At 44.8% G+C, this 25,000-nt stretch overlaps 1 protein-coding gene across 1 annotated transcript in view; it reads right to left on the bottom strand.

The window, feature by feature from the left end:
- Window positions 1–25,000, bottom strand: part of si:ch211-51h4.2 — a 97,831-nt gene that overhangs the window by 2,875 nt on the left and 69,956 nt on the right. The window contains exons 13-17 of the mRNA XM_042057473.1: window positions 18,387–18,429; window positions 1,271–1,385; window positions 678–774; window positions 379–448; window positions 1–16 (exon numbers count right to left, since the gene is read on the bottom strand). The exon at window positions 1–16 is cut by the window's left edge and continues 88 nt beyond it. Coding sequence (XP_041913407.1) covers window positions 1–16; window positions 379–448; window positions 678–774; window positions 1,271–1,385; window positions 18,387–18,429 — 341 coding nt within the window. The remainder of the gene's footprint in view (window positions 17–378; window positions 449–677; window positions 775–1,270; window positions 1,386–18,386; window positions 18,430–25,000) is intronic.

Raw genomic sequence — 25,000 nt, forward strand, 5'->3', positions numbered from 1 at the left:
GCATCACCACGAATCCCTGAGAGAAAATACAGTTAAAACATTACACAAGCAGGGATCCGTCCCAACCCCCACACAATCACAGTGCCAGTGTCCAGCAGTGGGGCAGAAGCGGGTTTGTCCACTTATGGGAATTGGTCAGGCATGGCCACTGTATTTTCCTGCGTTTTATTTCTACTATAGATTATTGTGTTTTGCGGGCAATGTCCACAAAACAACGCTGCCGATTTCAATTGCAACGCAGTGAACTATGAAGTGAGTTAAAGAACAGATGCTGCGATACAGGAAGTGGCGTTCTGTTGGACCTGGTCTATGCAGCAATGATGCTGCTGCGCTATACAACACCTCCCTAGTCCAGACTCAACACTGGCTCCCACCAACCTTGGGATCACAAGCAGACACAATGAAAATGACTCCGAAGGCGAGGAAGCAGGCGAAGCCACTGGATAAACTGCAGAGAAAAGTGGATTGATAGTTGGGTTAGCATTAGGGAAATCACAGCTATTCATCAAAGGCAGCATTTCAATGCCCCAGAAAGTCTTTCCTATTAGAAAAGTAAAAGAATATGCTGGCTGTATGAGAAGTAATCATCAAAAAAAGGGGTGCAACAAATGGCCTGTGAAATTATCTCACGGCAGAACAGATCCTGAGATGTCCGAGAGAAGAAAAAGGGAAAGTACCCTTTGGTATTGTGCAGGGACTGCGGTATTGTCCACTTGCTGATTTTAGACAGCCACTCCGTCTTGAGGTTCCACTGTGAGCTTACAAGTCCCTCAACTGTAGCAGAAAACACACAGTGAACACGCATGCAATGCATCGTATTGTGCTCTGTACCTTTTACATTTATGAAACATTTATAAACACCAAAATCTGTGTACTGCTTCTGTTTTCTATGGTATAACATCAGAGACTCTGTATGCCTATTGGAAGTGCCCTTTTCCAGTTTGAAAAGAAAAGCTGTTCAGCTGCTTTTCCTATGAAGGGCTGGTTTAATGTCCACATGTAGAGAAAAATGGCATGATTCATTCAGTCAATGACACCTGTATTTAACCGTGACTCAACAATGTACTTAGTAGTACAACACAAACCAGTCATTTTCATTCATTATTGAACCTTTCCGAGTCATGTTAATGGGCTTTGATTAACATAATTAGCCTCTTAGCTTTCTAGCAATTAATGCCATTAATGTGGCCTGCAAAGTGTTCTGTTGCAGAACTTTTAGAACAGTACCATGCGCCAGCCCTAGGTGTGTGAGGAACAGAGAGGGGCGTACTTGTGTGCTTCATGGCCGAGCCCATCACCAGGAATGACACGGTGATGCTGATGGCGATGAAGGTCTGGATCAGGTCAGCCACCCAGGAGAAGCGCTGGTACTTCTGGGTTATGATCTGTGAAGAACAAGTCGTCAGAAAAAAGAACCATTTCACACACAGAGGGCTTCTAGAGGCGAGAGGAAGAAAGATTGTGCCGTTGTTATTCATGTCCGCATGCCTGAGCTAGTGTGAATAAAATGATGACAAACAACACAGATTGGGAAAAACAAATTTAGAGACAGTCATGCATGAAAATGTTTGATTCTACTAGCAAATTTAGCTGAAACATAGTGTTAGTTGGGGGCCAAGCAGCGAAGCTGTTTTGAGACATCCAGGTGTTGATTTGTTCTATATTGTTCTATACACTGACACATAGATTCAAGAGGACCATAGTCGTTTGGTGACAGAGCTAAGTAAATTTGTGTGTCATCTGCATAGCTATGATATGAAATCAAGTTATTTTGGATGATTTGTCCAAGTGGGAGCATATAGAGGTTGAATAATAGTGGCCCTAAGATCAACCCCTGGGGAACACCACAGGTCAAGGACGTTGGTGTTGAGGTACAGTTTCTGATGGCAACAAAGAAGCTCCTTACTTGTAGATATGATTTTAGCCAGCTGATAACTATGCCTGTAAATCCAACCCAGTGTTCTAGTCTGTGTAGTAAAATATAGTGATCAACAGTATCAAATGCTGCACTAAGGTCCAGTAGCACTAGGACTGATGTTTTACCTGAATCTGTGTTTAGGCGTATGTCATTGGAAACTTTAATGAGAGCTGTTTCAGTGCTGTGATCTGCCCGAAAACCAGACTGAAAGCAATCAAATTTGATGTTAGGAAGGTGGTTAATTGATTAAAGACTACTTTTTCAATAATTTTGCCAATAAAAGGTAGATTGTATATGGGCCTGTAATTGTTTAGCATGGAGGCATCCAGGTTATTCTTCTTGAGAAGTGGCTTTACAACAGCTGTTTTCAGTGACCTAGGAAAAGTGCCAGACAGCAGTGATACATTTACAATTTGAAGGACATCCGCCGCTATGAGATGTTGAAACACAGTTTTGAAGAAATTGGTAGGCAGAGTGTCTAAGACACATGTGGAAGAGCTGAGATTCTGTACCGTTTTTTTAAGTGTTTCGTAGTCCATCAAGCTGAACTCTGACATTACGTTTAGTTTCCCTCTGTTTGTTGCTGGAAGGTCAGGTTGTTGAATTTGTAACTGAGCAGATATGTTGAGTCTGATTTTGTCAATTTTACCTTTAAAAAAAGATGAAAACTCATTGCATTTATTAGTTGAGAGAAGTTCAGGCGCTAATTGTGAGGGGGGATTTGTTAATTTATCAACAGTTGAAAATAGAATACGAGTGTTATTTGAACTTCTATTGATAATGTTAGAAAAAAAGGACTGTCTTGCTTTGCATATTTCAGAGTTATATGTGCGGAGCATCTCTTTATGGATTTCATAGTGGATCTGAAGTTTGTATTTACGCCATTTTCTTTCAGTCTTCCTACACTCTCTTTTTAGAAGTTTAACTGCTGGATTTTGCCTCCATGGTGCTTTCTGTTTGTCCTTAACTTTCTTGAATTGTAATGGAGCAATGTCATCCATAATGTTTGCCATTTTTGCATTAAAGTGATCAAATAAGTCTTCTACAGAGTCTGACAGTTGACTTGACTTTAGTGAAAGTGCTTGCTCAAAGAGAGCACTTGTCTGATCATTTATGATTCTCCTTTTTACCATCATAGCTGTGTTTTGAGTGTGTGGGGACATAGACACATCAAAGAACACGCAGAAATGATCAGATAAGGCCAGGTCTTTAACAGCTGTAGAGACATCGAGACCCTTTGTGATAACAAGGTCGAGGGTATGGCCGAGAGAGTGTGTTGGCCCCTGTACATGCTGTGTTAGGGAGAAAGTATCGATTAGTGCAATGAATTCCATGGCATAATTGTTTTCAGGATTATCCACATGCAAGTTTAGATCCCCTGATATAATAAGACAGTCAAACTCTATGCAAACGACTGAAAGCAGTTCACCTAGCTCTTCAAGAAAAACTTTTGCTGAATGTTTTGGAGGCCTGTAAATTGTCAGTAATAAAATCTGAGGAGAAGACTTAATGCGTGCACACAGATATTCAAATGAAGTAAAGTCACCGAATGACGACTGATTGCACTGAAAAGACGTCTTAAAAATTGTGGCTATCCCCCCACCTTTTTTATTTGCTCTGGTAGCACACAAAAAACTGAAATTTGGGGGAGCTGATTCAATGAGAGTAGCAGCACTGTTTGCTTGATCTAACCAAGTCTCAGTTAAAAGTAAAGTAAGGTCTGCGTCATGAATTAAACTTTCCCACAACCAATTATGAGTTCAGTCAAGCAAAGAGGAAGTGAAAAATCTTCCCATACACTCTAAAGAACTTTGACAAAGGGACTCTTTGACTTACTGAATTCAAACATATTTGTTTGTGACAGATGGTGACAGCCATTTTCAACAGGAGCACAATCATGTATGCTTTGTTGCAGCACAATGCTCAACAGTTGACAGGTGAATAATATGTTTTAAGGGTCAGCATTCACATTCAGTATACTCGTGGCATGGGGCTGACATTGCTGGCGTCTAACGGAAAGGTCTGCCTCACAGGATGTAAAATTATATCAAATAAAACATTACTTAGAAAAAAGGGTTGGTTAATAATAAGTGTCTGTATTTGTCATTATGATGTAATACCCATTTCACAAGATGTATGACGAGATGAGATGGCAGAAGACAGAACAGTTGCCATTGCTTTCATTATTTATTTTTCGCTCGACTGCAGTAACATCTGTAAACCACTAGATGCCACTCAAGATCTACTACAGATGAAATCCAAACCATCACATGGCATTGCTCTCCATTGTTTGGGTTAAACAAGGTTATCAAAACTCCAGTGTTCATGTCTGAGTCAATTACATAAGGCCACTTCAGGTGTATTAGACACGTGAAGGCAGGAAGACCAACACTGACCTTTGGTGGTCATTCGGTTATTCACTAATTATCATAATGTGTGCACTGTCTCTCGCACAATACAGTGGCAACAGAAGTCCAAGCATCATGTCCTCACCTACTGCTGCCCAAGCAGCCCCTGCTCCCACCACTGTCCTAGTGCCAGTCGTCCAGCACTACAGTATGTGTGTGAGAGAGCAGTTCAGTCCACAGACGGGCTTTACCAGCAATCAGATCAACATAAACCATCCTTCCTCATGTCTTCTATTCATTTGTTCCCATTCTTTCTCCTCTCCTTCTCCCTGGTCACCTTGCCCTGGGTGAGGAGCACAGGAGCTGAGAGGAGGGAGCGTTAGGTTGTCGGGGGTTGCGGCCACTCTGAAGGTGAAGCTTGAAAGGCCACCGCTCACTGCAGGGACAGATCCTTATGACATTTGAGTGTTTTTCAGAGACACACTGATCTTTCAAAGTGCTCCAGGCACAGGCTCACCAAGTTCAAAGGTAGCGCCTTTTTGTCTTTCGCTTTCCCTCTCTCTCTTTCTGTCTCTTTATCTGTTTATCTATGTATCTGTCTATCTATCTATCTGCCTGCATACATATGTGAACAAATAGTAAATAATGAATATAAGTGTGCATTGTGCAGCAGTGGTTTTACATCACAAAACATTGAAATGCTATTCTGCACACTAGATGATGGTGCAGGCTCTTGGGGATGGCTGCAGACTCGTATCCATCACGTTTATCTCTTCATCTCTCTCCCTCTCTCTTTCTCTCTCCTTCTCTGTCTCTCTCTTTTCAGCCTGTGATCTCATCATCCACTGTCACTTCAGAGAGACACCTGATGTTTCAATCTCACAGGACTGGGTATGAAATCCCATCTGACAAATCAATCTTTACCTTCCCCACGGTCTTTCCCCATACCTCTTTCATCACGCACACTGGCTGAATGCAAATCTGTGGTCACCACGCCACAGAACGTGTTTCGCTGTGCAGTATGCAAGACCGTACACATTACTGGGGGGGGGGGGGGGAGCAATAAAATAAACCAAAACCTGAATCAAAAGTTCGAAATAAATGTTTGAACCTGGAGGAAAGCGCATGAACTCATGCTGAGTGTAATCTGAAAACTGCTGTTTGGTCCAGGACGAATGACACTGCTGCCTGGGCTCTCATTTCTGTGCGTGTGCGCGGGTCTGCGCCTCAGGCTGGGAGAGTGATGGGCCTTGTGAGTGTGGTGTGTGCACACGAGCTAAGATGGTGGCCAGAGCAGCTGGCACACAAATCATACGGTGGGACTGTGGCCGGGACCGCGCAGGCCACGGAGCAGGGAAACGCACAGAGAGCTCACCTCTCCACACGAGCGAGAGAGCAGAGTAGAGGAGAGGAGAGGAGGGGAGGGGAGAAAAGGAGAGAAGGGGAAAGAAGAGGAAAGGAGAGGAGTGGAGTGCCAAGAGTCCACAGAGGGAAGACTGAATGCCTCGCTGCCCTTAAATTAGATCACAAATTTTCTAGCTCAGGGCGGTGTCTCACCATATGCCCCTGAGGCAAAGGACTGTGCAGATTATTGTTTAATATCCTGCCACCATTCAGCACACACACACATCCTCACATATGCACACTCACAAACGCACATATATACACACATGCGCACACACACACACACACACACACACACACACACACACACAAAGACACAAATACACACACACATTCACACACACACACACACACACAAACACACACACACACACAAACACACACACACAGACACACACACACACAAATACACACACACATTCACACACAGCCTTAACACACTCTCTCCCATGCAGGAGTGGGATATTTCAGCAACAGAAAAATAAAACCAAGCTGTGAGTGAACAAAGCACCCTGGCTATCACAGTGACAGACCTGGGGCCCCATGCTGGGAGACTTCTCCTGCAGGGGGCCGATCTGATGATCCATATCTCTCTCTCTGGATCACTCCATCCATCCATTATTCTAATATCACTCCAATAACACCACTAACCAGCACTAAATCATTATAGTGCTCTATCAGATTGACTATGAACTCACACAGTGACCGTGTCATTTCACTAGGATATGTACTGTATCAGGTCAGGTTATATTCACACTGAATTACAACTAATTTCCATGAGGAGCCACAAATGTATTATTTATGCCACTGTCATTGTCTCTGATGACTGAATGATTCCCTGCTTGTACCAGTCAGTGGAGGAAGCATCCTTTTAATACTATGATAATTCTGACCTTTTCCCAACAATTGATGCACAGCAAGCAAGCTTTCGGCTCTCGACAATATCACAACCCATTACATGGCAGTGTGGTGAAAGATGCGATAGCATATTCATGGAAGATCTAAGGAACCTTTTGTCAGCCCTTCCCAGCACAACCACAAGAAACATTATGAATACAGAGAATCAAACATGGCTGCAACTTACAGAGGTCTGTCAAAACACACACAAGCGTACGATGGGAGAGAGAGTGAAGGGGGACAGATGCAGAGGCAGGCAGCCACAGAGCTTTGCTTTAGTGGAGCGTTGCTCTAGCACAGAGCCATCTTACCTTCTTTCAAGTGTATTTATGCCGGCTCGGAGAAATTAGCTCTTGACAGTTTCCTGCCGAAATCTTTTTATTTTCATAATGTCTGCACGTCACAGCCGTGGTCGGGGCCTTTGTGGCGCTGCTGCACGCTTAGAGAACTTGTCTGAGTCAATTACATAAGGCCACTTCAGGTGTATTAGACACGTGAAGGCAGGAAGACCAACACTGACCTTTGGTGGTCATTCGGTTATTCACTAATTATCATAATGTGTGCACTGTCTCTCGCACAATACAGTGGCAACAGAAGTCCAAGCATCATGTCCTCACCTACTGCTGCCCAAGCAGCCCCTGCTCCCACCACTGTCCTAGTGCCAGTCGTCCAGCACTACAGTATGTGTGTGAGAGAGCAGTTCAGTCCACAGACGGGCTTTACCAGCAATCAGATCAACATAAACCATCCTTCCTCATGTCTTCTATTCATTTGTTCCCATTCTTTCTCCTCTCCTTCTCCCTGGTCACCTTGCCCTGGGTGAGGAGCACAGGAGCTGAGAGGAGGGAGCGTTAGGTTGTCGGGGGTTGCGGCCACTCTGAAGGTGAAGCTTGAAAGGCCACCGCTCACTGCAGGGACAGATCCTTATGACATTTGAGTGTTTTTCAGAGACACACTGATCTTTCAAAGTGCTCCAGGCACAGGCTCACCAAGTTCAAAGGTAGCGCCTTTTTGTCTTTCGCTTTCCCTCTCTCTCTTTCTGTCTCTTTATCTGTTTATCTATGTATCTGTCTATCTATCTATCTGCCTGCATACATATGTGAACAAATAGTAAATAATGAATATAAGTGTGCATTGTGCAGCAGTGGTTTTACATCACAAAACATTGAAATGCTATTCTGCACACTAGATGATGGTGCAGGCTCTTGGGGATGGCTGCAGACTCGTATCCATCACGTTTATCTCTTCATCTCTCTCCCTCTCTCTTTCTCTCTCCTTCTCTGTCTCTCTCTTTTCAGCCTGTGATCTCATCATCCACTGTCACTTCAGAGAGACACCTGATGTTTCAATCTCACAGGACTGGGTATGAAATCCCATCTGACAAATCAATCTTTACCTTCCCCACGGTCTTTCCCCATACCTCTTTCATCACGCACACTGGCTGAATGCAAATCTGTGGTCACCACGCCACAGAACGTGTTTCGCTGTGCAGTATGCAAGACCGTACACATTACTGGGGGGGGGGGGGGGAGCAATAAAATAAACCAAAACCTGAATCAAAAGTTCGAAATAAATGTTTGAACCTGGAGGAAAGCGCATGAACTCATGCTGAGTGTAATCTGAAAACTGCTGTTTGGTCCAGGACGAATGACACTGCTGCCTGGGCTCTCATTTCTGTGCGTGTGCGCGGGTCTGCGCCTCAGGCTGGGAGAGTGATGGGCCTTGTGAGTGTGGTGTGTGCACACGAGCTAAGATGGTGGCCAGAGCAGCTGGCACACAAATCATACGGTGGGACTGTGGCCGGGACCGCGCAGGCCACGGAGCAGGGAAACGCACAGAGAGCTCACCTCTCCACACGAGCGAGAGAGCAGAGTAGAGGAGAGGAGAGGAGGGGAGGGGAGAAAAGGAGAGAAGGGGAAAGAAGAGGAAAGGAGAGGAGTGGAGTGCCAAGAGTCCACAGAGGGAAGACTGAATGCCTCGCTGCCCTTAAATTAGATCACAAATTTTCTAGCTCAGGGCGGTGTCTCACCATATGCCCCTGAGGCAAAGGACTGTGCAGATTATTGTTTAATATCCTGCCACCATTCAGCACACACACACATCCTCACATATGCACACTCACAAACGCACATATATACACACATGCGCACACACACACACACACACACACACACACACACACACACAAAGACACAAATACACACACACATTCACACACACACACACACACACAAACACACACACACACACAAACACACACACACAGACACACACACACACAAATACACACACACATTCACACACAGCCTTAACACACTCTCTCCCATGCAGGAGTGGGATATTTCAGCAACAGAAAAATAAAACCAAGCTGTGAGTGAACAAAGCACCCTGGCTATCACAGTGACAGACCTGGGGCCCCATGCTGGGAGACTTCTCCTGCAGGGGGCCGATCTGATGATCCATATCTCTCTCTCTGGATCACTCCATCCATCCATTATTCTAATATCACTCCAATAACACCACTAACCAGCACTAAATCATTATAGTGCTCTATCAGATTGACTATGAACTCACACAGTGACCGTGTCATTTCACTAGGATATGTACTGTATCAGGTCAGGTTATATTCACACTGAATTACAACTAATTTCCATGAGGAGCCACAAATGTATTATTTATGCCACTGTCATTGTCTCTGATGACTGAATGATTCCCTGCTTGTACCAGTCAGTGGAGGAAGCATCCTTTTAATACTATGATAATTCTGACCTTTTCCCAACAATTGATGCACAGCAAGCAAGCTTTCGGCTCTCGACAATATCACAACCCATTACATGGCAGTGTGGTGAAAGATGCGATAGCATATTCATGGAAGATCTAAGGAACCTTTTGTCAGCCCTTCCCAGCACAACCACAAGAAACATTATGAATACAGAGAATCAAACATGGCTGCAACTTACAGAGGTCTGTCAAAACACACACAAGCGTACGATGGGAGAGAGAGTGAAGGGGGACAGATGCAGAGGCAGGCAGCCACAGAGCTTTGCTTTAGTGGAGCGTTGCTCTAGCACAGAGCCATCTTACCTTCTTTCAAGTGTATTTATGCCGGCTCGGAGAAATTAGCTCTTGACAGTTTCCTGCCGAAATCTTTTTATTTTCATAATGTCTGCACGTCACAGCCGTGGTCGGGGCCTTTGTGGCGCTGCTGCACGCTTAGAGAACTTGTTCCTGACGGAAGCCAAGCTGATAGCTGATGAGCACACTCTACCACTTCTGCCACCTCTGTGTGAAATCGCAACAGCCAAAATGAACAGAGTTCACACACACACACACACACACACACACACACACACACACACACACACACAGGGAGATATATATACACACAGCTACACGCATGTTGACCTCCTCTTTTTCAATTATCTAGTCTCACACAGGCGTTTTAAACTGGGGATGAAGAGAAAAAGAGGAGAGAAGAAGAATTTCTCATTTTTGTCAACCCACAAGGACAGGAGCCTGCGAGGGTTAGGGGAGAGAAGATGGCGCTGAGAGAGCCGTGTGATAAATGGCAACACAGGTGAAATTAAGGGCCTTAAAACCATTAATATCCCATAACCCACTTCTGTGGCTCCGGCGCGGCGGCTCTGGGCTCCAAATGAAAGTGCACCTCTGATTGTGCGGCTCCATCACTCAGCGGGAACAGCGGCCGCTCCAGCTCTGACAGACAGAGAGGCTCCTCCATCCGTGCCGGCGAAGTATCCCTAACGGGCGAGCGGCAGGGAAAAGTTTGCTTCAGCAGCTTGGGCTGACCTTTACCATATGAAAATATGTCTTGCTGATGGGAATCCCTGCTTTTCAACGCCTACAGTGCAACGTGTATTCGGAAACCATTTTGCTTTTTTTTAAAAGGAGGACGAGATTACTTATATTTTGTGTGAAATTAAACATTTAAAGGAGCCATGCTATACACTTTTCTGTTACAACATTCTCTGAGATGCTTTTGTAAAGTTTGCAATGCCATTACAGGCAGGGAAGGGAATAATCAAATTCGAAAAGCCTGGTACGTTCCCTAGTCACATAGACATATCTTCTGTCAAAGCCAACAAGGAAAAAAATGAATTTCTGCAGCATGACCCCTTTAAACAAGTAATCTACAACAAAAAATGGGAATACAAATCTCTATTCATTAGTTTCATCACAGCTCTGACAAAGCCACAGTAAAAAGCATTACCAACGTCTGGAGAATGGGTTTTTCTGCTTTGCTGATAACTCTTTATCTTAAATGGTCTCTCTTTTAATGCTACTGTGGAGGTGCCAGTTGCGGTGAGTTAAAATGGGTTTTGCAGAGGAGGTCAAGTTGGTTCAGTCTTCTGTTTTGATGGACATCATTGGAATATAATGTCATCACTGCAGTGCTTTGCTGGTTGGTTAGTTGGCAGCCCGGCTGCATCTCTACCCAAATAATCAAAGAATTATACAACCATCTCTGGTATTCTCACTGAATATCTCTGCCGTCTCTGCATCTGCACTCTGTGACAGACAAAAATCACTGCACTGCCTTATTTTCAGTCACAGTTATTGTCTGAATTATGAAAAGGCCTTTTCGCACAAACTAGCAACGGCAGATGAGTAATGATGCTAACCAGTGCCTTAAAATAATCTCTGACTAACCTTGTGTTTTTAAGGGCAATGATATTCAGCTGATCTAAGATGTATTGTCTGCAGTTACAGTAATGAGACAATATCAGTGGATCGGATGCCGGGTTTTCTAATCTGTTCCTAAAGTCGTCATGCCAGTCTAAAGCACCCCCTGCTGCTGTAGCCAGCTTTAGGGAAATCTCAGCATGACGCTCTCATCTACATAATCCCTACCCATATTGTGTAGCCTCAGATCTACAATCGTTCAACATTTCCACACAGAATCCCAACTTGGCTCGCTGTACATCAAAGCTGCTGTTCCGAATGTGTGTGAAACTCGGAACCGAGGCGCTGTGTACGGGAACGGGGTAATTTCCTGAGGAAGTCGGGGGCCTGTGCTGTCTGAACTGTAGGGGCTTGTTTCCCCCAAGTTGTCCTCTGTGTAGCAGGAACAGGAGCAGTGGGGTGAAGCGAGAGACCCCGCGCTTACCGCGGGAATGTGCTGACACACGGCCAGCGTTGCCTCAGACAGGCTGCTGCTGCTGCTGCTGCTACTACTGCAGCACTCGTCTCTATCTGAATGAGAAGGAACCAAAGTTCAGGCCCATGGGAGTGGAGGACTTCAAAGATGCCTTCCGCTCGCTTTCAAGTTTGCCACTGGTGAGGAGGCTCTTTGACTTTCAATGAAGATGCGCAGTGCTAGAATGAGCATAAACATATTTGAATAAGTAAGTGGGAACATATATTATTTATTTAGAGGAGAAGGTACAAAAAAGATGCTGCAGCCCCATTGCTCTCGGTGTGTATGTGTGTGTGTGTGTGTGTGGGGGGGGGGGGGCGTCTTCTTCTTCTGAACTACTCTCTTAAGTTCAAACACTTTCATTTCCTGACTGTCTGGTGAAAAGTCACCAAAGTTTTCATGCAAGTTACTCCTGTGGAAACATGAATGAATGTTTATGAGAAGGATCAGTTTATTTCAGTTCTGAGGAAAGCTGTTGACCCATCTGGGCTACAGCCATGACACTGGATACAGGGGGGCATTGAAGGACTGATTTGTCTGTAGGGCCCATGCCATAGCTTCTGCCCTCGTGGATTTTGTGTAGAAATATCTCACTGCTCATATAAATTCTGTCTGACAAGTTTCAAAGTTTGAAGGCATGGTCTTTATACATACAGTATGCCTAACAAAACTGTGAAAGACAAGAGATCATGACTGTATTGCAAACTGTAACATGAAAGATCCAAGATCTAAACAATGCTATTCTCTGTGCTCTTCTACATATAAACAAATAAAATAAAACCACCAGTAAATAGTACTCTCCCTGACACATCAGGTATCAGCAAAACAGAGTAATGATGGGCACACACGACAAAGGAGTGTAAGATGCAAATTGCGCAAGCCTGGCGATCAATGTGTGAGGAGCCGGTAGCCCTGACTGTGCAGGTCAGGCCTCCAGATCAATCAGGTCCGTCTCAGCACTCCATGTGGCCATATGAGGTGCCCGATATTTGAGGCTTCCTCTGAATTATGGATGGGACCGCTCTGTTTCAGCTCCTGCTCAAACGAATCTGACAGGTATTGACCCTGAGTAATACACAGAGTGAATGCTGCGCGATACATGACTGGCAGCATGATGCTCCCTCTAATTGACCTGACGCATTCTTACTGAGGAGAGGCACACACCGAGCCAGAGAGAAAACAGAGAACCTGCACAGACTCTTCTCCATCTGATCTAGGAGCAGTCCAAATGTCAATCAAATTATGATGGAGTTCTGGTGCATTTTTTTTTATCTAAGGTTGACCTTCAGTTTTTACAGAAAAATCAGAGATTATTTGATGATGTGCAGCAATACAAAAACACTGCAGAATCTCATCTCACTCTCAGCCATCTTATCTTGCAAACTACCTAAGAAATGCAGGAAAAGTATTGATTTGACTACTGTACACAGACTATTATCTTCATCAGCAGCAGCATCAGGATTATCCAGTGTTGCCTTGGCAACATTTGGTATCCAACTTTGACGGATATTGTCAATTTTTTACAGGTTTTTCTGCTCCACTGAAACTGTGCCAGGCCGGCCTGGGCAGCTTGGTCCCTTGTGGGACATTCCTGTCCAGAAAACACACTGCACCTTGGGGGCCCATCTACGTACAGACCCATCTACCAAAATACTTCTATGCAGACATACAGACACACACACACACACACACACACACACACGCACGCACGCACGCACGCACGCACGCACGCACGCACAAACAAGGTCTGTACAAGGTCAGGCTTTTTTGTTGTTGTTCATCTTAACTTCTCTATCCAATCACTCCATCCAAACACAAACAACTCAATAAACAACTCATCGTTAAACAAAATTTAATTAACCTAAGCCTCTGTATTTCCCAAGGTTAGCACCAGACACATTCATTCTACAGCCTGGTCAATTACAGATGGTTAATCTCACCACTCTCTCAAAGGTGGAGTTAAGACTTTGCCTTGATGGTTCTACCAGCAAGTATGAGGGAAGCGCAACAGCGCAGGCTACAAATGAACTCCAGTCAGCAATCGCAGGATCATCCTACTGCAACCTGCTTGTAGCAATCGCAGCATAGGATCATCCTACTGCAACCTGCATGGGAACATCCTACTGCAACCTGCTTGTAGCCAAAAAGAAAATGTAAACCTCAGCTGTACTGAGAATGCGTCTATTTTGGCAGCGTCTCACCACTAAACTGAGTACAACTTGGCAAGTGCACAACCCTCAAGGGCCCCTTTTAAATATGCACCGGCGTCTATACCCACATCAGCAGTATATGGGTGAAACAATGGTCACACACTTCCATTAAAGTCACATTAAGTCATTACTTACGATCAGAAGAGTTAATGTTGTAATTGATTCACAACCAATCGTGATCTCATCAGCCCGCTGCCCGCTGCCATTATGACCCATTACTCGGTCAGCCTCGGCCACGGCTCAGTAGCTCCGCGGGAGTGGCGGGGGGGGGGGGGGGGGGGGGGGGGGTGGTTGTGGATGGTGGATGGACAAGGGGTGAGTGCAAACAACGCTGAGCTCCAAGAACTCATTTGGGTTAAAACAGATTCCTTAATGTGCTCTCATTACGACAGACAGTGAGGATGAATTTGCCCAATTTGTTTGCAGCTGGAACACTTGCTTGCTAACAGTGTTACACACGATAACGACATATCGCACAAATTAACACAAGACCCCTGTTTGGTCGTAGATAATTGATATATGTATACTGAGATGGACTTTGTCTGCCCCATTAAAAGTACATGAGGCTTGGAAAAACAGCAAGGCTCCACAAACAATCCCAATTGTGACACTCGATGAATGTTGATTAGTTCTTGCCGTGTACACACACACAGCCTGTGTTACTGTGTTAGAGTGGATTGGGGACAGGAAGAGAGATGCTTGGTGAGCTGTTAGTGTATCCCCAAGAGCTGTCGCTTGCACCTGCCAATCAAATGCCTCGGTGCCACCGACTGCTGTCATTCTATTCCCACAGGTGTTGGAGGAGAAGAGATGGTGTAGCCGCCCGCTCCGCTCCTCCTTAGTCTGCCTATGTCACCTGCACTCACACCGGCTCACATTCTGCCCACCGTTTCTTACTCATGCGCACACACCCACACACTTCAACCAACACATGCAATATGTCTAATTCATCACATGCACACACTTGCATTCTCTTTCACTTTCTCTCATATGTGCGAGCGCACACGCACACACACACACACACACACACACACACACACACACACACACACACACACACACACACACACACACACACACACACACACACACACACACACACACAGTTATTGCATAAACATGAATGTCAACAGCAAGGCAACAGTGTAGTTTAGCCCCGGCATAGTAACAAAGCTAGAGGAAAGGAAAGCCCAACTCTAAATTCCCTCACCGTGCATACATTGGAGAAGTCTCTGATGGTGGAACCTGCCTGAGTATGCTGCTCTCCAAGGTGCTGATGCAAAGTGCTCGGGAGCAATAAGAGTCCTACAAGATTATGAGATAGTTAAGAAGTTGAGATGAGGTGATGACTGATAGTATACATAGACCATTGGAATCAGCAAACATGCTGTTCAAGAGAAGAGTTGTATAACATATTGCCTATTATAATGTAAATGTACATGTATACATATATACTAGTGTATTTCCTGACGATTCCAGGCTTCTTTTTTCTAAATACAGGATAATGTCCCTGGAAATGAAACTATCAGGGACATACAATTAAATGGTGAGTAAAAATATGTAGTGCTGCAAGGTGCCTCTAAATCTATGTCTATAAGTCCCTGTGAATGGTAACCGTGACAGGATTATAGCAGGCATGAAACAACTGAACTCACGCATGTTCCGCTGGATTAAAAGTAAGTAGACCATAGCTGGTATTACTCTACACAGTTAATCCACTCAGACTGAAATGCCTGTCATTAATCTGAGGAGGCTCCACTATCAAACATTTGCCCTAAAGTGCACACTAGTGTCTGCCATGACATAGCCACAGTATCACAGAAATATTGAGCTAGCTCTCTCTCTCTCTCTCTCTCTCTCTCTTTTTTTCTGTGTCACTTTTGAAAACTGACAACTTGAGGCTGCAACATCAAATGTGCTGTTTACCAACTGGGATGAGTGCGCCATTCAAAGGCAGCCCTGGTTTTCTCAGCGCGCCGCCAAGAAAGGGCTGGTGAGAGAGAGAGAGCGCACTATACCAGAACTTGACTGCAAAAGGTCTGATTAATTATTCATCACTAACCCAATCCACTGATCTCGGTGAAGGGTTGTCTAACTCACGGTACCCTTTGATGCAACATAAGAGCGGCTACCTACAAACACAGACGACACACTGTTTTTGACACAGAAAACCGCGGCCCATTTTACTTCCGACAAAGTAAGCAACTCCGCTAATGAGAATGTGATCAATGGGCGCTCGGCTGGCAAATGTACAGTATAGGTAACAAACGCTGCGAGCTCATTCGCTGAGTCACAGGCGACGGCTCGGACCAGATCCAGCGGCTCCAGCTTTCCCATAACCCTGGCACGGGGAGGGGGGGGGGGGCTGAATTACGGGAATACTCGCATTATGAGCTTTTGAAATGATAATGTTCAGAGCCATTACTGGACTGGAACCGCTCGACCAAATTAAGATGAGTGCGGCAACATAAGGGGCATGCTTGGAAATATTTCACGATGCATAATTCATGCGTGATTCACGTCGCTCCGCTCCTCGACGCGCTGGGGTTGAGCTGAGCGAGGCTGACTGTCAGAACAGAGACCATGGGCGAAATGGAGAAAAACAACTCTCTTTCACACCAGGGTTGCCACAGCGATGATAAACACTGCCCGGATGACAAAAGCGAGTCTCATGAAGGATAATCCACAGAGGGGCACTCCAGCGCACTTAGAGGAAATGTATTCACAAACAGCTTCTAATGTCGGAGGTGGTTAGCGTGTGTTATTATATGCATGCGCACATGGTGGCAGGTGCGGCTACACAATGAAATGCAAACCTAATTATTTGTACATGTAAGGTGTTGTGCTGCACACTGAACCTTTTGTGATGGTGGTCCATCAACAAATAGGTGTAGTAAAGCAGTGTTTTTCAACCTTTTTTGTGCCACGGCACACTTTTCACACTTATAATGGCCCACGGCACACTAACATCCTGTGTGAAGAAAAAATAAACATACCATAGCCTAAAATTTCAAATAATACACAGATATGGCCTTATTATGGCTTCTATGCAAGACCTGCTCAATAAAACAAGCACCCTCTGTTTTATTTGTAGGTGACTATATCTAATTTAATTGTTGTTATGAACTGGATATGTGATGATTCTGTGAATACTGGATATGGGGCCCCCGTTGTACAATGCCTGCATACCACAAATAGTGCAATCATACAATCAATGAGAGCATGTGGTTATAAATTCTTTGATGCAACAGTTGCTTTTCTGGACCAGTGAGTGACATTTGGATAATTTTCTGCGGTGCACCTGATGATCTCTCACGGCACACTAGTGTGCCCCGGCACAGTGGTTGAAATGAAGGGCATGAAGTCACTCTCCCACTATTCAACAAATAGGTGTAGTAAAGGACATTACCATATTTTCCGGACTATAAGTCGCACCGGAGTATAAGTCGCACCAGTCAAAAAATGTGTCATGAAGAGGAAAAAAACATATATATAAATATATATATGTTGCACCTGAGTCGCAGGACCAGCCAAACTATGAAAAAAAGTGTGACTTATAGTCCGAAAAATACGGTACTTTAAGTCACTCTCCCACTATTCAACAAACAGGTGTAGTGTAGTAAAGGACATTACTTTAAGTCATTCTCCCACTATTCATTTTTGGGAGCTTCCAAGCTGCAGTGAGGCATCCATTGTGCATTACACTGTGTGGAAATACTAGGACACAAGGCACATTAACTTGCAGCTCCACACTGCCAACACTTGATATTCATTACACACAGTACATAGGATGAACCGAAACAGACATTATTTCAGTGGCTAATTGCAGCATGTCACACGAGGACTGTTGCTCTGACTGGACAGACAGAATGACAGCGGGTGTCATGGAGCGAGTGGTCCAACTAGACCCCATGTACAGCCAGTGTGGCCTGATCTAAATGCAAACTAAGTGACTAAGGTAATTATTCTAATGAGCTGTAACTCACTTGGAGGTTTCAAATAAAATGTTACATCCGCCGGCAGAGAGGGATTTCACCCCCTGAAGCCTGTGAAATGGCTTTTAGACAATCAATTCCAGCCACCCTCTGTTATTTGTGATTGCACATCTTCTGAAAAGCGGACAAAGTGAAAAGCTTAGGAAATGTATAATATCTATAATTACAGGAACACGAAGGGAGAAAAAAAGTGGTGATTCAATGGGGTACCGTAAATGGCCTCGCAGGCGTTCAGGCGAGTAGTGCTACTGGGCTACAAAAGAAGTACTTGGTAGAACAGCGGTCTTTAATGAACAGAGGCATAGCCTGGAATTAAACAGAAAACAAAAAAAAAACAACAAAAAAACCCCACCATTAAACAAAAAAAAAACACCATACAGTACATGAGTGGTTTGTAGAAACCCATTGTCTATTTTATAGGTTCATATCAAAATGGAACATAAACAAGACCACTACCTTAGTTAGAGGAATGGTAGCAATTTCTCCAGCCTTTTCTGATCTGTAAAAGAATAAAAATATGATTGATGACAAGATTCATTGGTACATATACACTACCACAAAGAACAATAACATGCTAGAGATACTAAAAAAAAAAAACATTTTTAGATGACTGTTTAGCGAAAGAAAGATGACAGTGACAGTGACAGAAAGTCTATCCAGTGGGAGAGAATGTATATGGTCATGCATGACACTAATTTCTGTCAAAGACAACTGTGACACTGCTGACATGAACACTGGAATTAAAAAATGTATTGAATATATCCATCTCTAGGATATTAAATGCAAGTCACATGATTTCAAAGTTTATTTTTAGTCCTGCTAGGAAAGCTGAAGTGTACTACCAGCAACACCACCTCTAGCATCTCTCTAAAGTTAAAGGACCTGTGTTGAGAGAGAGGGCTTTGCAAAAACATTATTTGTGCAGAGATATCACTGATGCAAATCTGGGTAACTATTTAAAGATGAGCTTCATATTTAACACCACTAATAAACAAATGTGAACCCTGTAAGCAAGGCCACAGGGCTTTCATGCATCAAGCACACAGAAATGAATCAGGAGAAAGCCCCTGAGAAAACCTTTCTAGGTCTGGCCCACAGGGAACGGTATCACAGTCAATCTGTCTAACAGCACTCTTGCTGGAATCCAGCCTCTCCTATGACTTTCCCTTTCTGTGCCATGTTTCATAGTTTTTTTTTAAAGCCATTGCTTTTGGCCATCCCTTCTTTGTCTTTGAAATTTAAATAGCTTTTCTTCATAGCCTGAGGGTCGTTTAGCATGCGCTTCAGAGGTACTCGTGTGCTTTTGGGGGAGGGAAAAAGGCACAGTGAAAACAGTTGGTTTCAGGCTCTAAACCGCAGGGGATTTTCTGTGTGGTGGAGAACAGAGTAGAACATTAGTCTAAATGTGCTGTGTGGCACTAAGCATACATGTTGCACTTTGACATGAACTAACATACTGTATCTTGGTTAAGGATTTGTTTAGATGAGGAATATGTGGTGCATACAGATATAGCTTTGTGTTGTACACATTACTCATTATGATGATATTATTTGTGTTGTACACATTATGTTGATAAGATTTTTGTTGTATACATTATTCGGATGATATGGTCTGTGTGTCATATTTAATTTATTCTTAAATAGTCCATTGTATATACTGTATATATTCTACAGTAGCCTATATTGTGGCATCATTTGGATATGGATAAATGGTGATTAGGGGAACAACATTAGTACAGCATCTGAAATATTTGTTAATATGCAAAACAAATAACATTACCTCTGAAACTGTGAAATGTGATAACCAACCACATATGAGAATGGTAAGCTTTTCATGCACTCACATAAGTCTGGAGATTGTGGGTGAAAATATACTGCATCTGTAATGAATTCATGACTGTAGAAACTCTTAAACATTTCCCTGCCTCTGCAAATGAATTATTATCCCACACTTCCACTGCAGACAATGCAATATGTAAATATGGCAGATTGAATGGAATCTGTATTTGTGGCACTGAGAGATCTATTTAAAAGTGTATTTGACAACGGACAGCGCTGGTATTCAGCCCTCCCAATGAGAGACATATTACAGCAATAGCACATGAGAACACTTCAGTACAAAAGTCATTCCATGCCGATTTGCGTGATGTCTCAAGTCTCAAACACTTCAGCACAACCTGATGTTATTAATATATCAATACTGGTTATTGGACACACCGCAATGGCTAAAAGCAATCCTCAGCAGTTAATATCCATTGCAGCCTAGCAAGGGCGCCTTTCAGTGAGACAGAGAGGCTGAGCGACAGTCCTTAGTAGCTTTCAGGCTCATCTTTAAAATATTTAACTAGGGCTCTTGTAACGGAGACAGGTAATGCTCTGGAAATGACATTCTCCATGACTTCCCCCAGTCTCACGCGGCACAGATGAATTTCCCTCGGCTTTAATTATTTCTTTCTCTCTGCTGGATCTCCCGAGTCTTCCTCTTGGCGGCAACTTGGATTGTGTGAAGCGTTCCGCGTCTGACCTCCAATTTCCCAAAACGTTCCAGAGCTTGGCTGGAAAATTGGATGCCCCACATTTCCCTCTCGCAACCTACTGGCCCTTGTAGACTCATCACATTCTTTTTTCATAGTGGTCAGGGGAAAAAAAGTCCTATAGTGACACAGTGGCCAATCTGAATACAAGAATTTGCACCATGGGGAAGAGTGGGGAACATAAAGCATAAAACCAGAGAAGTCGCTACCAGACAGACATAGACCTCTGAAGACACTTGCAAAGTAGATTATTTGGGAGCAAACACAAGAGAAGGCCAGAAATCAGATTTGGACTGGAATGTTGGGAGGCACCAGCATCTGGAAACTGGCATGTTGGGTCACAGGGTTGAGTAAAATAAGAGATGAAAATAATTAAAAATAGTTCTGGGGACCCTCCTTGACCACCTTTTAGAGTACGGAAGAAGTGCAGAGCGACCCCTAAACCAGAATTCATTCCTCCCCCTAGCATTCAGCATTCAGTGCAGGAGACTTGCCACAAATCATGGATGACCTTGGCAGAACAAAACAAAACAAAAAAACCCAACAATTTGGATTTAGATCTGACTATGTAATCCCCACCACAAAACCCATTTGAAAAAGTAAAGAGAATCCTGCTAAATATTCCCATTCTCCAGCCGTGGTGCTATTTTTCCACACTAATTGACCACAGGCATACAGTGCCTTGTGCATGAGAGAGATGGAGAGAGAGACAGGGAGGCCTATTAACACCAAAAAAACTAAAGTATTAACATTCCAAAAGAGAACAAATTGTCTGGGAAACAAACACAACTTCACATTTGATAAACTAAAAATAGAACATGTCACAAATTATAGTTACCTTGGATTGAAAATGCTTGGCCGTGAGTGAGTTGAAAGAAAAAGCACGAAGGGCTTTCTATGCCATAAAAAATCTATTACTATTGAAATACCAATAAATATCAGAATTTGGCTCAAAATATTCCAATCGGGTATTGAGCCCATTGCTCTTTGCTCTCACAAAGTCTAGATACAGGCTTAGCAACCACAAAGTCTAGATACAGGCTTAGCAACCACAGTCTGGCAATAGAAACAGGCAGACGCAGGCAAACCTGGTTGCCTAAAGAAAACAGACTTTGTGTGAACTGTGACAAAAAAGAAATTGAGTCAGAACTACACTTCCTCACTAGCTGCCCAAACTACAAAGAAATACGCTCCAACTTCTATCCAAAATTCCAATCTATATATCCAAAATTCTTTGAGATCGAAAATCACAAGAAAATTAGATATTTATTAGGAGAAGAGGAAGATTGTGCAATACTAGCTGCACACTACATACACAACTGTGACAAAAAGAGGAGGAGTGACCACTGAGAAACGCGCCCACACACACACACACACACACACACACGCACACACACACACACACACACAGTGTATTGATGAAGTGTAAATGTTTGTAATGTTTGTATATGTTTGTTTGTTTACTTTTTTGTAATTATCACTATTCCTGTGAACACTTTGGCAATGCATCATATGATTTGTCGTGCCAATAAAGCATATTTGAATTGAATTGAATTGACAGGGAGGGAAGGAGAGAGGGAGGGAGAGAGGGAGAGTGTTGGAGATGTGGCCCACTGTGTGGGGATGGCAGATGTAGACTGCGAAGGCATCCTGTCAAAAAAGCGAGGAGTGCTGTCAGACGCAGACACCCAAATGCAAGTGCGCCCACCAGCACGGCTTTCTCTCTGTCCCCCAGCACCACACCAGCACTGCTCTCTCTCTCTCTGTCCCCAGCACCACACCAGCACTGCTCTCTCTCTCTCTGTCCCCCAGCACCACACCAGCACGGCTCTCTCTCTCTCTCTCTCTGTCCCCCAGCACCACACCAGTACGGCTCTCTCTCTCTCTCTCTCTGTCCCCCAGCACCACACCAGCACGGCTCTCTCTCTCTCTCTCTCTCTCTCCCCAGCACCACACCAGCACGGCTCTCTCTCTCTCTCTCTCTCTCTCCCCAGCACCACACCAGCACGGCTCTCTCTCTCTCTCTCTCTCTCTCCCCAGCACCACACCAGCACGGCTCTCTCTCTCTCTCTGTCCCCAGCACCACACCAGCACGGCTCTCTCTCTCTGTCCCCAGCACCACACCAGCACGGCTCTCTCTCTCTCTCTCTCTCTCTCCCCAGCACCACACCAGCACTGCTCTCTCTCTCTCTCTGTCCCCCAGCACCACACCAGTACGGCTCTCTCTCTCTCTCTCTCTGTCCCCCAGCACCACACCAGCACGGCTCTCTCTCTCTCTCTCTCTCTCTCCCCAGCACCACACCAGCACGGCTCTCTCTCTCTCTCTCTCTCTCTCCCCAGCACCACACCAGCACGGCTCTCTCTCTCTCTCTCTCCCCAGCACCACACCAGCACGGCTCTCTCTCTCTCTCTCTGTCCCCAGCACCACACCAGCACGGCTCTCTCTCTCTCTCTGTCCCCAGCACCACACCAGCACGGCTCTCTCTCTCTCTCTCTCTCTCTCTCCCGCTAGCCCAAAAGCCCTGCAACACACCATGGCCCTGAGTCCTGTAGCAGCTTACGCGACCCACATTCACCCCGGCGCGCTGGACGCTTCTGGGCGCGTTTCGGCCCCCACTCCTCCCCCTGGTGTGTCCCTTTACGCCCCCCTCCATCCTCTTTCTTCCCCAGGAAAAGGATTTAAAGGTGATGGTGATTTATGGCAAGCACAACATCGTTTCTGCAGGGTGCAAGGAGCCCAGCAGGGGGCAATGTTGCTCTTTAAGAAAATAAACATTGCCATGAGGCGGCCTCTATGTGGTGATGAGACACCTGTCACTATCTAAAGAACACATCTACCATCTACCTGTCTTCAGCATTACCAAGAGCAGGCCTATTCAAATCATCTGAATGAAATGCCAATTTTTGGGGTAAACAAATCACATTATCATATTTATTTCAAGTGGCAGTTTATCTGATAAATACTTGTGTTTGATTAGTTATATTGAGGGCAAATTGTGAAGCCCTGCCTGGATGACAGGCATGTTTATCATTCATTTGCATCACATCCACGCTCTCTCTCGATAAAAAAATAAATACATGACATTAAGCCATTAGAGAAGGGTGTGTATCCCTTTCTGATGGTCGCTCTCCGGTGCTAAAAAGTCAACAGTGGTGGAGAATCGCTCTGACAGAGGCGGCCAGCCCCATTGTGCTGCACTGATACAGAATCAGTGAGACACTCAAAAGGCGAAGCGCAGATCTAGTCAGCCTAAGGGGAGAGTTGTGCTGATACAGTAATCTTAGTGAACCTGAGCTTGTTTCCCCTCCCCTCTCGTTTTTTCTCTTTTAGGGATGCTTGTCGGCCGGCGTTTTATCACTTGTTCGTGCGGCGCTGACGTCTGAGCCACACAGGCTGGTTGTGCAGACAGGCAGCAGGGTCTGAAGCCCGCCGAGGCCTGATCCGGGGTGACGGGCCTATTTATAGCGCACGGAGAGTCCCCCAGGGGAGACATGGGGCCATAGGCTATGGGTCACAGGTCACGTAAAAGGGTCCTGCACTTCCTCCTGTGCCGAAAGGTCAAAGCCAGATATCTCATGCCTTCTGGCTAAATTCCTCCTAGACCAGCCATGTTAGAATATTAGCACGGTTAAATTCAGTTATCTTGTAGATTTGTTTCTCTGTCCATGAGAGTGGAGAAAAGAAGCCTTTTTGCACACCGCCCCTCCACACCGCCCCTTAAGGAACTGAATCCTGTGACCTCTGCACAAACACTATGGCTCTGCTATGCAGCTCACCAAGCCTAGTTGGCATGTGAGCCCCCCCCCCCCCCCCTAGTCCAGTCTGAATAAACACAGCCCACTGAGGCAGTGAGAGAGGGCTGAAGACCAAACAACAGCATCCCTCAGACCGGCGTCCACTGAGCCGTCCACTGAGGAAGAGACTTCAATAACCATCCACTTCATGACGGAGACTAAGCAAACCCGTAAAAATGACTGGGCTTTACCCTATCAGTTCATTAGCACAGAGTAGTTTCTAGAGGGAGCCAACTGGACTGAGCTGCCGCTGCTGGTATTTGCATTAGTCAGTGCATGGGTGAGTAGCACCAAGGTGGCCAGACGAACAAAGCTAAATCTGCTCTCGTTCGGCATGCAAGTGGGTGGGCTGCGATGTCTGACACATCTGTGTTCTCTGATAGGGGCTGACACCCTCTCATTTGAATGAAATGCCTTTTGGAAAACACAGTAATAATGTAAGCACAATTGCAGGGTCTTTTTCAAGAGGTTAGGTCCTCAGTTAATGTGATAGCCAGATGTACTGCTGAGAAACTTTCATGTGGATGTGGACATAAAGAGAAGGGAAATGAACAGACAACAGATTTGATACCAGAGGGAGGGTTCGGTGAGTGCAATCTAATTCTTTCATCTGTCTATGACACACACACACACACACACACACACACACACACATACATACACACACACACACACAAACACACACACACACACACAATCCTCTCTGTAGAATTACCAGTGGTCTAGACTCATCTTAACAGT

Source organism: Alosa sapidissima, chromosome 12, assembly GCF_018492685.1.
Source record: "Alosa sapidissima isolate fAloSap1 chromosome 12, fAloSap1.pri, whole genome shotgun sequence".
Lineage (NCBI taxonomy): Eukaryota > Metazoa > Chordata > Actinopteri > Clupeiformes > Clupeidae > Alosa > Alosa sapidissima.